The sequence below is a fragment of the Geotrypetes seraphini genome, chromosome 7, assembly GCF_902459505.1.
Source record: "Geotrypetes seraphini chromosome 7, aGeoSer1.1, whole genome shotgun sequence".
Taxonomy (NCBI): Eukaryota; Metazoa; Chordata; class Amphibia; order Gymnophiona; family Dermophiidae; genus Geotrypetes; species Geotrypetes seraphini.
Genome location: NC_047090.1, coordinates 118251695 through 118266748, shown reverse-complemented (window position 1 = coordinate 118266748; position 15054 = coordinate 118251695). Strand labels below are relative to the sequence as shown.

General features: G+C 42.3%; 1 protein-coding gene across 1 annotated transcript in view; it reads left to right on the top strand.

The window, feature by feature from the left end:
* RTF1 (RTF1 homolog, Paf1/RNA polymerase II complex component) overlaps positions 1-15054 on the top strand; it is a 194326-nt gene that overhangs the window by 110627 nt on the left and 68645 nt on the right. The window contains exons 9-12 of the mRNA XM_033951754.1: positions 5995-6077; positions 6703-6790; positions 11308-11415; positions 11645-11722. Coding sequence (XP_033807645.1) covers positions 5995-6077; positions 6703-6790; positions 11308-11415; positions 11645-11722 — 357 coding nt within the window. The remainder of the gene's footprint in view (positions 1-5994; positions 6078-6702; positions 6791-11307; positions 11416-11644; positions 11723-15054) is intronic.

Below are 15054 nucleotides of genomic sequence, written 5' to 3'. Positions count from 1 at the left end.
CAGCCCTTCTCCCTTTGTTTTACCTCCCCCGTCTATCATCACCTCTTTCCTGTTCCCCCTTTCCAGCAGCAGCCCTTCTCCCTTTGTTTTACCTCCCCCTGTCTATCATCACCTTTTTCCTGCTCCTCCTTTCCAGCAGTAGGCCTCCCTTCATTTTTCTTCCCCCCCTGTCCATCAGCACCTCTTCCCCTGTCCATCAACCCCTTTTTCCTGCTCCCCCTGTCCAGCATGTCACCTCCCTTCCTTTGTCTGCCCCCCGTCCATCAGCACCTCTTCCCCTGTCCATCCTTCTCCCCCTATCCAGAAGTACATCTCCCTTCCTTTTTCTACCCCATCCATCAACACCTCTTCCCCTGTCCATCCCTGCTCCCCCTATCCAGCAGTATGCCTCCCTTCCTTTTTCTGCCCCCCCCGTCCATCAGCACCCCTTACCTCCTTTAGCATCTGCCCTCACCAGGGCTGCTCTGCGAAGCCTCGGCAGAAGGGGGAAGAGGCGTTGCGGCGCGGGGGTGGGGTCTCTGCAACCCAGTAGAGCATTTAGAGCCTTTCGCCTCAAGCCGCCGTGGCCTCCTCTCGGCAGATGCCATTCCGCACTGCCTTTCGCCTCAAGCCACCGCAGCCTCCTCCCTCATGCGCCTTAGCGCGCATGCGCACTCTGCCGGCCACATCCCGACAGATCAGGACTCAGGGAACACGGGATTAGAGTGTGCATGCGCGCTTAGCATATTATTATTATAGATACCAGTCACTAGTGGTAGAGTTGACTTAAAAAAAAAAAAAAGTCTACTCCATCGAGATTCTATGCCTCAGTGCCACCAGCATGTAAATGGCGCACTATGGGCACATTTGGATGTCCCTTGTACCAGTACTCCATGTTGACGATCAGAGTGCCAAATCACTATTTCTATATCTCCTGCTATGTGAAGCATCTTGTTCAGAAATTGCCTTCTTTTGATTGATATCTTTCTTCTCAACATCTACAGGAATTTCATCATATCTCTCGATCCTTTCCCCTACCTAGAATGTATTGGATTGGATCCCAGAGGTTTGGGAGTGGCTGTAGGAGACCACTACATCTTTTAAAAAAAATTTTTTTTTTTTTTTTTTGAGAATGACTTTCTCTTCACTTAATCACTATGCCTCCAGATCTCCAAGAGGATCTCTTTTCAGGTCATCTCTTCTTCTTCAGGAGATGATATCCCTTCTTCTCAAAGAAAAGTTTCATCTCTGCAGAGGAACTGGGATTTTTACTTCCAATATTTCCTCATCCCAAAAGGGAAGGGAGGTCTATGGACAATTTTAGACCCCAGGGGCCTGAACAAATTTCCACTCGGGGAAAAAGTTTCATATGTTGCCTCTGATAACGTTATATTCCCTCTCAGATTGCAACGACTGGCTATGCTCCCTAGATCTGAAAATAAGTTTCTTCTCATATTCCAGTGCTTCCGACCTTCTGGAAATTACTCCGATTTCAGATAGTACAGCATCATTATCAATATAGATCCTGCCTTTTGTAGTGGCAGCAGCTTTACAGGCGCAAGGTCTCCAGGTTTTTCCTGTCTGGATGATTGCCTCATCAATGATCCAACCTCGCAATGGGTTTTCGCAGTGATTCAGTTCGCAATTCTCTTCTTTCAGCACTAGGGATTCAAAATCTTTTTTCCCAAATCCAAACTTCGACCTTCTTAAAATCTGCAATTTATCGGAGCTCTGCTACACATCTTTTATTTTGGAGTGTTTCTCCCTCAGCAGACAACAAAATTTGATTCAGCTTTGTGAGCAGACTTATCTTCTCCCATCAATCTTGGCCAGACATCTGATGACACTCCTAGGTCACATGGCTTCCACGGTGCATGTTACTCCATTTACAAGACTTCATCGCAAGACTCCTCAATAGACTCTTGCATGTCAGTGGTCTCAAGCTCACAACCAGTTGTCTCAACACATTACACTTTGACAATCTCTGCAGTGGTGGATGAGCTCTTCCTTTCTTTCCGGGGTTTTTTGTTCCACACACCTCCACATCAGAAGGTTCTGACCACGCACTCATCCTCCTACACTTGCGGGGTTTATCTGAATGGTCTTCGCACTCAAAGCTGCTATTCTACTAGAACCAGTTTTTCTATCTGTATCTTTTGGAACTCAGAGCAATCTATGATGCTCTCGAAATGTTTCCGCACATTGTGACTAACTATGTCCTCCTAACCCTCACGGATGTTCAGGTTGCAATGTATTACATAGATAAGCAAGGAGGCAGGGGTTTTCCCCTTCTTTATCAGGAGGCCCAGAAGACTTGGAACTGGGCGATTGCTCACAATATAATTTTGAAAGCTGTACTGTATTCTTTCGCAGATGGATTTCGCAGGTTCTTCAGCCACATGAGTGGATGCTCAACTCTACAGTTCTGCATCACATATTCTCTCTTTGGGGGACTCCTCAGATAGACTTATTTGCGTCCCCCCACAATCGCTAGTTGCCTCAATTTTGCTCCAGGCAGTATTCTCCCCAATGCCTGGAATCTGATGCGTTTCTTCTGGATGTGCTTCTTCTGGGCAAGTTTCTTTATGCATTTCCTCCAATCTCTCTCATTTTCGAGATGCTTATCAAGCTCAATCAGGAATTGGCCACCATGATTCTCTTGGCCCTCGGTAGCCCAGGTATCCTTGGTTCTCCCTTCTATCTCAGCTTGGTATCAAGGAACCAGTGCCTCTTCAGACTTTTCCATCTCTTCTAATGCAGAGTCATGAATCTCTTCTGCTTCTCAATCTACAGGCTTTATACCTGATAGCTTGGTATCTCTTGGGCTGACATGGACTGAGTTTTATCTTTCTCATTCTGTCAGACGTATTTTAGAAGCGTCATGAAAACCGTCTACGCAGCAGTGTTACCAGCAAAAATGGACACGGTTTTCCACTTTGTGTATTTTTCATTGTCATGATGCTGTATCCACCTCTATATCTGCAGTATTGGATTTATTCTACATTTATCCAATTAAGACCACTTTGATTCAAGTTCATCTAACTGCTCATCCTGTTGTGTCCAGATTCATTATTGGACCTTTTTAAGGTCAAACCACCTCCAGTAGTTTGGGATCTCAATGTTGTTCTCTCTAGACTTATAAAGTCTTTTGAACCATTGTCCTCGTCTTATCTGAAATACCTCATTGGATAGTGTTTTTTTCTCATCTCTTACCTCTGTTTGAGGAATGAGTGAACTTCAAGCACTGGTGACGGATTCACCATTCAGTGTTTCATCATGACAAAGTCGTGCTTTGCTCCCATCCAAAGTTCCTTCTAGAAGTAGTCATGGAATTCATCTACCATCCTTCCAGTGTTTTTTCCTAAGACTCATTCTCATTCAGGACAAACGGCTCTTCATATTCTCGTTTTCAATGAGCCTGGGTTTCCTTCTTAAAGACAATTCAACCACATAGAGCATATCCTCAACTTTTCATCTCCTTTGATCCTAATAAGTTGGGACGTCCTATATCTAAGACAACTATACTACAGGGTTAGCGGTTTATTGTTTTTTCTTATGCTCAGGCTGGGCTGCAACTGGGAGTTGCGTCACAGTCCACAAAATCCGAGCTATGGCAGCTTCTCTTGCTTTCTTACGCTCAACTCCTATTGATGAAATTTGTAAAGCTGCTACTTGGTCCTCAGTTCATACTTTCTCATCTCACTACTGTCTGGAATTCAATTCCAGACGGGACAGTCACTTTGGCCAAGCAGTATTATAAAATTTATTGTCTTAAGGGCCAACATTCCCTCCATCCCATTCTGTTAAGCTAGGGAGTCCCACATGTGAGAATATGCTGCCTGCTTTTCCTGGGATAAAGCACAGTTACTTACCGTAACAGGTGTTATCCAGGGACAGCAGGCAGATATTCTCACAACCCACCTACCTCCCCTGGTTGGCTTCTTAGCTTGCTTACGGAACTGAGGAACCGCAAGCCTGCATTGGGCAGGAAGGCACTTGCGCATGCGTGGTGCGGACAGTTTGCGAACTTTATTAAGTTCTTAAAGTTGCGATTAATTTTTAAAGTTGTCTGTTCCAGGGCTCTGTAGATGACGTCGCCGACATGTGAGAATATCTGCCTGCTGTCCCTGAATAACACCGGTTACGGTAAATAACTGTGCTTTCTCCTCCCCCCCCCCCATCTTAATAGAAATCTTCAAAATTATATTTATAATAATAATTTATTTTCTTATATACCGCCAAAGCCATGGTAGTTCAAGGCACAATAAGAGGAGCTGGACAATCAGTGATATATTTACAATATAGAATCAATGAATACAAGTACAATGAATGCAAGTACAAATAAGAAGAGCTGGACAGTCAGCGACATAGTTACAATGTAGAAGCAATGAATTCAGTATACAGAGTATGAGAGATAATGAACAACAAATTCTTAGGTGACAAATCGGTTGAACAGTTTCGTTTTTACTAATTTTCTAAAACTAAAATAGGATGAGGAGTGCATGATAATGTTACCCAGCCAGTCGTTCAGTTTACCTGCCTGGAAGGCTAGAGTTCTGTCCAGGAATCTTTTGTAACGGCAGGCCTTTATTGTTGGGTGTGTAAATATGTGGGTTCTACGTGTGGGCCTAATAGTACAATCCAAACTGAAGTGGGAGACTAGGTACATAGGGGCCAAGCCAAAGATTGATTTGAAACAGAGACAGGAAAATTTAAATAAAACTCTTGCCTCGAGGGGCAGCCAATGAAGTTTTTGATAATAGGGACTTATGTTTTCCATTTTTTTAAACCGAAAATCAGACATACTGCCGAATTTTGAATAATTCGGAGTTTTTGAAGGGTTTTCTTGAAATATCTTAAATAAATAATGTTACAATAGGCCAGCATGCTTAGAATAGAAGATTGTACCAGTAGACGGAATGATGCTGCATCAAAGTATTTTTTTGATGGTTCTTAGCTTCCATAATGTTGAGAAGCATTTTCTAGTCAATAATTTATTAAATTCTGTTTATCTTCATTTAAGCACAGCATAATTTGTGGCCTGTGTTTTAGTCACTTAGCTGTGCTCTGAAGAGCTCTTTCCTAACAAAACTTGAGTAAATTGGTGTGGTAGCCATATAAGTCCACTTTTAAGAGTAATACAGTGGTGCCTCGCATAACGGACGCCTCGTACAGCGAACGCTGCGCATAACGAACTTTTTGTCTTGCTCCCTATAACGAACTTCGTTTCACACAACGAAGTCGCCCGAGGGGCCCGGGGGGGGGGGGGCGGAACTACTCTCGCCGAAGCCGGGAACAGCAGCACCCTCCTGTCTGAATGCAGTGTTCCATCATCTCCCTCCACCTTACCTTAGATGCCGAGTTTTCCGGCTTTCTTTTTCGGCCAGCCACACACTTTCAAAGAGCAGCACATGCGCGCATGCTCTGTTGTTCAATCTTCTCCTCTGACGCAACCGGAAACCGGAAGTTGCAGGAGAAGAGAACATTGATCAACTTCAGCAGCTGCGCGTGCACAGCTTTTTGAAAGCGTGCGGCTGGGTGAAAAAGAAAGCTGGCAAACTCTGCATATAAGGTGAGGTGGAGGGAGGGAAATGTAGGGCTGCAGAACGAATTATTTTCTTTTACATGTATTCTTATGGGAAAACAGGGCTGCAGAACGAATTATTTTGTTTTACATGTATTCTTATGGGAAAACGCGTTTCACACAACGAACGTTTCACATAACAAACTTGCTCCTGGAACGGATTAAGTTCGTTGTGTGAGGCACCACTGTATATAGAAACAAAGCATATAAGGTGATACCATTTTTATTGGACTAAAAGCTGAACTTTAACCTGTACTTTGAGGCGATATGGTTCTTGTTTCCATATTTTCAATGTATACTCCTTGGCTATAAAATTTAGCTTTCTCAATTTTGGCATTTGATACATTTTCTGAAAAATATACAGTAAAATATCTAAATATCATGTGCCTTATAATCCACTCCTTCATTTTTTTTTCTTCTTAATTGTTTAGGTGGCTGAAATCACTGGTGTGGTCGAAACTGGCAAAGTTTATCAGCTAGGAGGTACTAGAACAAATAAAGGGCTACAGTTACGGTAAGTGAACAGCTAGAAGTTGGCAAGGACCAAGGTTTTTTTTAGTGTTTGACATGCTGCGATATTTTAATTCCATTAATTGGGAAATATTCTTGTTTAGTTATTAAACATGAGATATAAAGAGAGACATTCTATTGATAGCAAGCTTTGTGTCTCTATTTTCTATATTTCTGTATTTACTACTTGAGCATACTCTGCCAGATAGAGTAGTTTTCTGCATTCATATACGGGAAAGGAAGGTCATGCTTGTTGCTGTTAGTGGAGAGGGTAGCATCTGAGAATACATGGAGGTAAAAAGAAAATGATATAGAAGTAATGAGTAGGTGGAGCCTCACTATGTTTTGTTTATTTATTTATATTATTTAAATACCACCTATCAATGGAGGTTGTCTAAGCGATTTACATTCAGGTACTCAAAACATTTTTCCCTATCCTAGTGGGCTCACAATCTAATGTACCTGGGGCAGTGAAGGATTAAGTGACTTGCCCAGGGTCACACTGAGTAGCTCTAACCACTTTGCCATTAATACTAAATAGCTTTAATGTGACTTTGTTGTTTGTGGTACAGAAATGTATGTGTGTTCAAGCTCATATATCTTTCTTTTAAAAATGGGTCTCTTCACAGCCATGGCAGTGACCAACGAGTATTCCGCCTTGAATTTGTCTCAAATCAGGAGTTCACAGAGAGTGAATTTATGAAATGGAAAGAAGCGGTGAGTAAGGGGAATTTTGTGGATTCACCTGGTTGTATTAAGTGTGAGAAACTGCTGTAGGTGAGCGGTTGGGGGTTTGTTAGGTAAACAAAAAACTTGAATTTGAATGCTGAGGCAGTGGATAATTCTATGTATGGTACTTCTAACTAAAGTTCTTGTTTGTATTATACTGAAAATCCATAGTTACATAGAAACATACAATAGAAAAACAAAGGGTGCCCTCCTATCCCCTTTACTCTTCAACCTCTATATCAGACCAGTAATAGATATTGCCTTAAAATATCAGATAAAGATCCACTCCTTTGCGGATGATATACAACTATACCTGCCTCTAGGTTCAAACCGAAACACTCAAATATCCAAACTACACAACTGCTTTATGGAAATAAAGAGCTGGATGATTCAAAACAAGTTCCAATTAAATACCACAAAAACTGAGCTCCTCTGGATATAGAAAGATAACCCCACACTCACCAGTCCTTCGATCTCCTGGGAATCCGCCATCCTAACTGCCAAAGGTAAGGTGCGCAGCCTAGGAGTAACTCTTGACTCTAATCTCTTAAATGGTATTTAACTCATTCTACTACCTCCGGCAACTCTGAAAAATCAGAAGATATTTTTCAGAACCAGACTTACTACTAAACAGTCTCACTTCAAAAAATCTTTGACTATGAATACAAAATGCTCTCATCCACTGTCTAAAAAAATTTTCACATACACAACCCAGTCGCCTCAGCACTGAGCACAGTTCACTGGCTACCTATCAAGTTTCAAGGACCTGGTAATGGCCTTCGAAGTCTTCCACAACATGATACTAACCTATATGGCCTCCAAACTACCACCTTACACCCTAAACCGACAACTTAGCTTGCAAGAAGAAAAAAGACAGTATATCTTCAAGATGCTCCCTCCACATTGAGAATGCCTGGAAAAAATCCTACTCTCACTATCTACCACACCTCTGGAACTAACTACCACCTCATATCAGATCATTAGAAGGACTACTGAACTTCAGGAAGGCAATAAAAACTTACCTCTCCCTCTAACATCCTATGAAATAGCCACAGTCTAAATACCACTGTCTAAGCAACAAGATTAATAATAATAGCTTTATTTTTATACCGCAGTACCTCATGATTCAGTGTGGTTTATAATAAAAATTGTAAAACAGGAATCGAATATTATATCAAAATATCAACATGAAAAGTACAATTATACGTATTTGTCAAAGATGTAAGTTTTCAATAATCTCCTGAAGGTCTGATGAGATGAAAACATCATTATCAAATCACCAAGACATTTATTCCATTCCCTGCCTAAAATGAGAGTGTATTTTCTAGAAACCTTTTTGATGTACAATCTTTTATCGAAGGAAAAAAGAACAAAGAACATCTGCATGTGGATCGTTTAGCTTCTGAAAATTCTAAATGATCAATAATTTAGCCTGGAACAAGGCCAAATAATATTTTATAACACAAACAAGCAAATTTAAAGATTATTCTCGCCTCTACTGGAAGCCAAGGCAACTTTCGGTAATAAGGTGTTATATGTTCTGATTTTTTCAAATTGTAGATCAAACACACTGCTGTATTCTGAACAATTCACATTTTCTTAATAGTCTTTTTATAAGATCCTAAATAAACGATATTATAGAAATCCAATGTACTTAAAATTAAAGATTGCACTAACAATCTGAAAGATGAAAAATCAAAATAAGATTTTATAGTATGAAGTTTCCATAATATGAAGAAGCTCTTTTTAACTAAAGAATCAAGTTGAACTTCAAAATTTAGAGTCCAATCTAAATGGACTCCTAGTATTTTAATAACAGAGGTCGATAGGATAATTAATTCCATTTAGCATCAGGGAAGTCTCTTTGATTTTATTAGTAGGAATTGCCAGAAAAACTTTATTTTTTTCAGAATTTAGTTTTAATCTAAATTCCTTAGCCCATTGTTCAACAAGCACTGTGGGCTAAGGAATTTAGATTAAAACTAAATTAACCATCACTGATACTACCGTGCCCAACCATACATTCCATACCATATCATACCCAAAATGTTGTCATGTGCTATTATGTATTATCTTGCCACGCCATATACTGTCATTCACCATCATTGCTGACATTTCCATACTTTGTCAGACATACCATGCTATACTATACCTAACATATATTATCATTCACAGTTATATATTGTCCTTCCAGGCCATGCTCCTGTATGTATTGTCTCCCGTGCACTGTGCATCCTAATGCACTGCCATGCTCTATTATGTACTGCCTTACCACACTTCATACTGTCAGGCACTATAATGTATTGTCAAGCTCTATTAATTATTTATTTAAAAAATTTATATTCCGTATATCCTGAAAAATCCAAATAAAAAATTACATATTTCAATAAAACAACAGAACAACATAATACAGTAGACATATTACAATACAACAAACAAACATAACAATACAGACAACCACAAAACAAATAACCATCATCTCCATTGCTTTTACTTGACTGAGACTTGACTGATGGCTCATTACTTGCTGTTACAGGTTGAAAAAGCGCGTAGAAATAAAAGTTTTCAACTTTAGAAACTGTAATACCGATAATGCTTGCCTAAGATCCGTAGAAAGCCTGTTCCAACAAATAGAACCCTGAACAGAAAACATCACTTTCCAATAACTCAGAAGTTTAACTACAGACAGGAAGGGCGCATCAAGACAAAGTTTATCTTTAGAACGTAAACTCTGTGAACACAATATCATACCAAACTTATAAAACCACCACCCCATGCTCTGAGGTCTTGCTCTGTCATATTCTATTAAGTAATACCATGTTTTGAGTGCTATCGCGCTCCCCTATATATTGTCCTATCATGTGTCATGATCTAAAATGTACTGTCATTACTATACCCTGTTATGTTTTATTATGTATGTAAACTTGTAACCCGTTCTGAGATTTTATGGGAGGACAGGATATAAATCTAAATAAATAAAGGCCATATGACTTATTCAGTCTGCCCAACCATACGATCTACTATCCCCTTCATCTCCCTTAGAAATCCTATGTACTTATCCCAAGCTTTCTTGAATTCAGATATAGTTTTTGTCTCCACTACCTCTATGGGAGGCCATTCCACAAAATCATCTTCCTTCCTGTGAAGTGGTATGTCTTTAGGTTATTGAGCGTGTTCCCTTTCATCTTCTTCCTCTGCCCTCTCATTCCAGTGCTTCTGTTCAGGGCCGGCATAAAGGTAAGGCAAACAGGGCAGCTGCCCTGGGCCCCACAGCTTCAGGGGACTCTGCGGTCCAGACTTTTCTTCCCCTTCTCGGTCCATCTCTCTCCCTTCCCCTCTCCTTTGCGGTCTTTCAAAATCAGTTTTCCTTTTCTGGAGGGGCCCCTATGTAGCAGCCATTCTTACAAACTGCCATCAGTTGCCTCAAAGTTTTCCCTCTGCTGCAATCTGCCTTTCTGACACAACATCCTGTTTCTGTTCCATGGCAGATTGCGGCAGAGGGAAAGCTTTGGGACAGCTGGAGCACCCTCGCCTCTAGCTTTCTTTTTGCACAATGCTGCAGAGAGAAAGCATTTATGGTGTTAAGAGGTGAGGCTGCCTTGAAAGAGTTGATGCCGGAGAGCTGCAGCAACAGCATGTGGGGTAGGGAGAAGGGAATGTAAAAGAGACACCGGACCACGGAAAGAGAGAGACATTGGTCTCCAGAGTTTATGAACTGGAGGGAATGCTCAACAGTATATGCACTAACACTGGGGGAGCCTGAGCCAAGAATTGGGGGGAGGGGCTGGGCCCCTGAGACTACACCCCTGGCAAGGGAAAACAACAGCAGTGATGTTGGACCCATGGCAGACTGGCCCTGGGAGGGAAAGATCCTGAATGGAAGGGCAGTTGTGAAGAACAAGAAATATGTTGGAGCAGGGGAGAAATGTTGAACGGGGGTGGGCAGAGATGCTGGATCATGGGGTGAGAGGTGGGAAAAAGAGTAGGGGCAATGTTGGACCATGAGGGTGAGGAGAGAGAAGGAGGTGAGATGGTGGACCATTGGGGGTGGGGGAGGGACATAAAGATGTCAGACCATGCGGGGGAGAGGAACAGGAGATACTGGGTTATAAGAATAGAGGGTAGGGATACACTGGAAATTGTGGAATCATATGGGAGAGACTTAGGGGGTGGCAAGGAGATGAATGAAAGGAGGATAAATTCCTGGCAGCTTCTGGAGGGAATATTATCTAGTAAAAGCAATTAATGTAGTTGGGTAAAAAAAAAAAAAGGATTTGGAGAAATTCCTGGAGGAAAAATCCATAAATCTTAAGGTGGACCTGGGGGAAACCACTTCTTATTCTTGGGATTAAATAGCATGGAATCTTGCTACTTACTGGAATTCTGCCACCTGGAATGACCACTGATGGAAACAGGTTGCTGGGCTGACCCTTGACCTTACTCAGTAGGACAATTCTTATGTTTTTTAAATATTAAATCTGAGGCATTGGCTGTTGAATTTGCAGATGTTCTCTGCGGGAATGCAGCTACCCACGCTAGATGAGGTCAACAAGAAGGAAGTGGCCATTAAAGAAGCTGTCAACTACAAATTCAATGATCAGGACATCGAGGAAGTAAGTACTTAGGCTGTTGAACATCTTACCTTAAACTTAAGATCACACATGAGAATGACAATAACTGTACAATAAGACATGATTTACCAGAGAGGTGTTCCATTACTTTCACCATAATATTGTAAGGGTACATTTTCTAACAACTGCTTCTCTCTGTCTTCAGTTCTGTATATACCTGACTTTTTTTTATTTCCTTTCTTATTTACATGTTTCATTTTCTTCGGCCTAGATTGTGAAAGAGAAAGAACGGTTCAGAAAAGCTCCACCCAATTATGCTATGAAAAAAACTCAGCTCTTAAAGGAAAAGGTAAGTAATGCTGCCATGGCACTACTAGGGTTACACTGGTGGAAGGCATGATGGAAATCATGATTCCATTTGTACTGTTTATAAAGGTGCATGCAGTGATTTCTTTCACTACTTTCAGAATGACATTGATATCCTAACTTGTTCTTGAGTAATCCAGAAAAAACACTGTGGTACTCATAAATAGGTAGCGTTCCCTATAACTTCTAGTCTCTCTCTGTAATGTGTTGCAGGTCAAATTTCTATTGCATTATCTGTTGTGGTAAATTGAATAAGGTAGGAGAATTAGAGTATATAGCACTAAATGAAGAGGTAGATATAATAGGCATCTTGGAGACCTGGTAGAAGGAGGACAATCAATAGGATACTGTGTTACCAGGGTATAAATTAAATCACAATGACAGAGTAGATCAAATTGGAATGGGTGTTGCGCCATATGTTAAGAGGTAATTGAGCAAACAAAATAAACATTCTCCTCAGTTTTCCGCGGAGCCGAGAAGTCTGTACTTTGACACTCTGCGTTGAACTTCGTTCGCTTCGTGCCTTCTCTCACCGCGGTTTGTGTTCTTTTTAGTCGCAAATTGCTGTGTTACTTTCTTTATTTTCCTTTAAAAAAAAAAAAAAAGACTTATTTTAATTTTTTTCTTCATTGACTGACTGGCGGGCCAGGCCACGCGGCCGCAGCCTGCGGGCTTCTACTTCACAGCGACTATCTTCCTTCCTATGTCCCGGCCAGTCACGGGCTTCAAGAAGTGTAGCCAGTGCCAGTGTGCGATTTCCGAAATCGTGCAAGCGCTGTGCTACTCTTCAACCTCGAGCCCTTAAACGTTGTAGAGTTTTAGTGGAGAAACTCTTCAGGATGGACTCTTCAGTGACACCCTCGACCTTGAGTGCTGCCTCGGGTCCCACCTTCCAGTGAAGGTCCTCCTGCTTCCACGACTCCGAGCTCGAGCATCATCAGACCGTCCTCGTTTGGATCGTCTTTAGCCTCGAGTACACCTGCTTTATCTTCCACTGAACTCCCCTGAGGTCAGATACCTAAGCAGAAGGTTCCTGCGGTGGTCCTCAGGCTTTCCAAGACCTCCAAGTCCAAGCACATCTCCACTGCCACCTTGGAGCCTTTATCCTCAGCAAGTGGTCCGGTTTCAGATGCAGATCCACCTTTGCAGGCTTCTCTCCAGACCATGTTGGAGCAGCAATTTGTTCAGTTATTGAGCAAATATGGTTCTGCCTCCTGTAATCTAACCTGGGCAATCAGCAGTCTCCCGCGAGGTCGAGTCCCTGCCTGTGCCTCAAGCTGAAGCTTCAAACTATGCAAGGAGCAGAGCCTTTGCGAGTGTCTGGTCTGGCATCTACACACTCTATGCAAGGAGTAGATTCTTTGCGAGTGTCTCGACAGGAATTCTCACACTCCATACAAGGAGCAGAGTCTTTGGGAGTGCTTCGAGATTCCCCGATCCAATCCACTGTGTTATGATCTACAGCTTCTAACCCTATCCATTCACCAGCAGCATTGCCTGTTTCCATACATAGGGCGCAGTCTCCTTGAGACCTGCTTCCAGACACCACTCTCGTTGCCGATCGAGGCCTTCATCGAGACATCCATCAAGGCGCAGATCTTCTTCTAAAGAGCAGCCTTCTTTGTCTAGGCCTCATTCCAGACCTTCCAGCTCTTGGAGGCCTCCAACTCCTTGCTTGAAGTCACCGCTTCCAGACCCTGAGGAATCAGCTGCTTCCATTGCCTCCTCAAAGTCTGCATATTCTTTGGATTGCCACTTCTCCGGAGAGGCTTCACCTTCATTCTCGAGGTCATTGAGTCCCTCACGAGGCAGGGTCTTGGCGGATCAGCTGTCTTTCTCTTCCTTCCTCCTTCAGATAACTGATGACCTGGAAATTCAGTTAGATGCTGGTTCTAAATACTCTAAGGAGTATCTTGAAGTCATGCATCTACCTCAACCTCCTGCAGAGTCTCTTAAGCTTCCTCTTAACAAGCTTTTGTCTCAAACTTTCAAACGTTGTCTGGACACTTCTTATGCTATACCTGCTGTTCCAGGCAAATTGGACTAGAGGTATAGCACTCTGCATTGCAAAGGGTTTGAGAATTCACAATTATCTCACCAATCCCACCTTGTGGAGTCCTCTTTGAAACAAGCCCATCCTTCCAGGGTCTATGCTACAGTTTAGATGCCATCTATATCAAAATGCTATGATGTCCTCCAAATCCTCAATTACAATTTTGTCTTCGTTACTTATCTCAAGTTCCTTATTGATCTTCCAGGTTTTCTGAAGAATCTGGATCAACATAGACATTTCGAGTTCCAAGAAGTCACTGTCGCAACTCAGATTGCATCTTCTCCAGTCATCTTATGATGCCTTTGAGCTAGGGCCACTGCTTGCTCTGTAGCAATGCGCCACTTGGCCTGGCTTCGCACCATTGACATGGATCCTAAACTTCAGGACCGTCTGGCTAACATTCCTTGTCAGGGCAATGACCTCTTTGATGAATCCATAGAGGCTGCCACTAAGAAGTTGTCTGAACATGAAAAATTTTTTGCTTCCATTGTCAGACCAAAGCCAAAATCAGCTCCTGAAAAACCTTCACGCCCTACTCCGGTTTTCCAGAGGCGTTATATTCTAAGGGTGGCTCCTTACACTCAAGCTCCTTCCAAGAAATCGCAGCAACAGAAGCAACAGAAACCTCAGCCTTCTGCTGCACCTAAGGCTTCGCAGCCTTTTTGAGTGTCTAAAACAGAGCATAACCTCCATCGTTCTGCCTCTGTCATTCCTTTCCCCCATAGGTCGTCTCCATCATTTTTACCACCGATGGGAGACCATTACATCCAACCTCTGGGTGCTGTCATTAATCAGGGAAGGATATTCTCTTCATTTCACTCAGGTTCCACCAGAGCTTCCTCCAAGAGAGTATCCTTCCAATCCATCCCAGACTGCCCTTCTTCTTCAGGAAGCTCAAGCTTTGCTTTGTCTCCGTGCCATCGAGGAAGTTCCCTTGGAACAGCAAAGCAGGAGGTTTTACTCCCTAGTTCTGAAGAAGACAGGCGATCTGAGACCCATTTTGGATCTCAGGACTCTCAACAAATTTTTAGTCAAAGAAAAATTTTGCATGTTGTCCCTGGCATCCCTTTACCCCCTTCTAGATCAGAACGATTGGTTATGTTCTCTGGATCTCAAGGAGGCTTATACTTGCATCCCCATTCATCCGACCTCCCTTCAGTACCTCAGATTTCGGGTGGGGAATCTGCATTATCAATACAGAGTGCTACCCTTTGGCCTGGCTTCATCTCTCAGAGTGTTTACCAAGTGCATGTGGTGGTAGC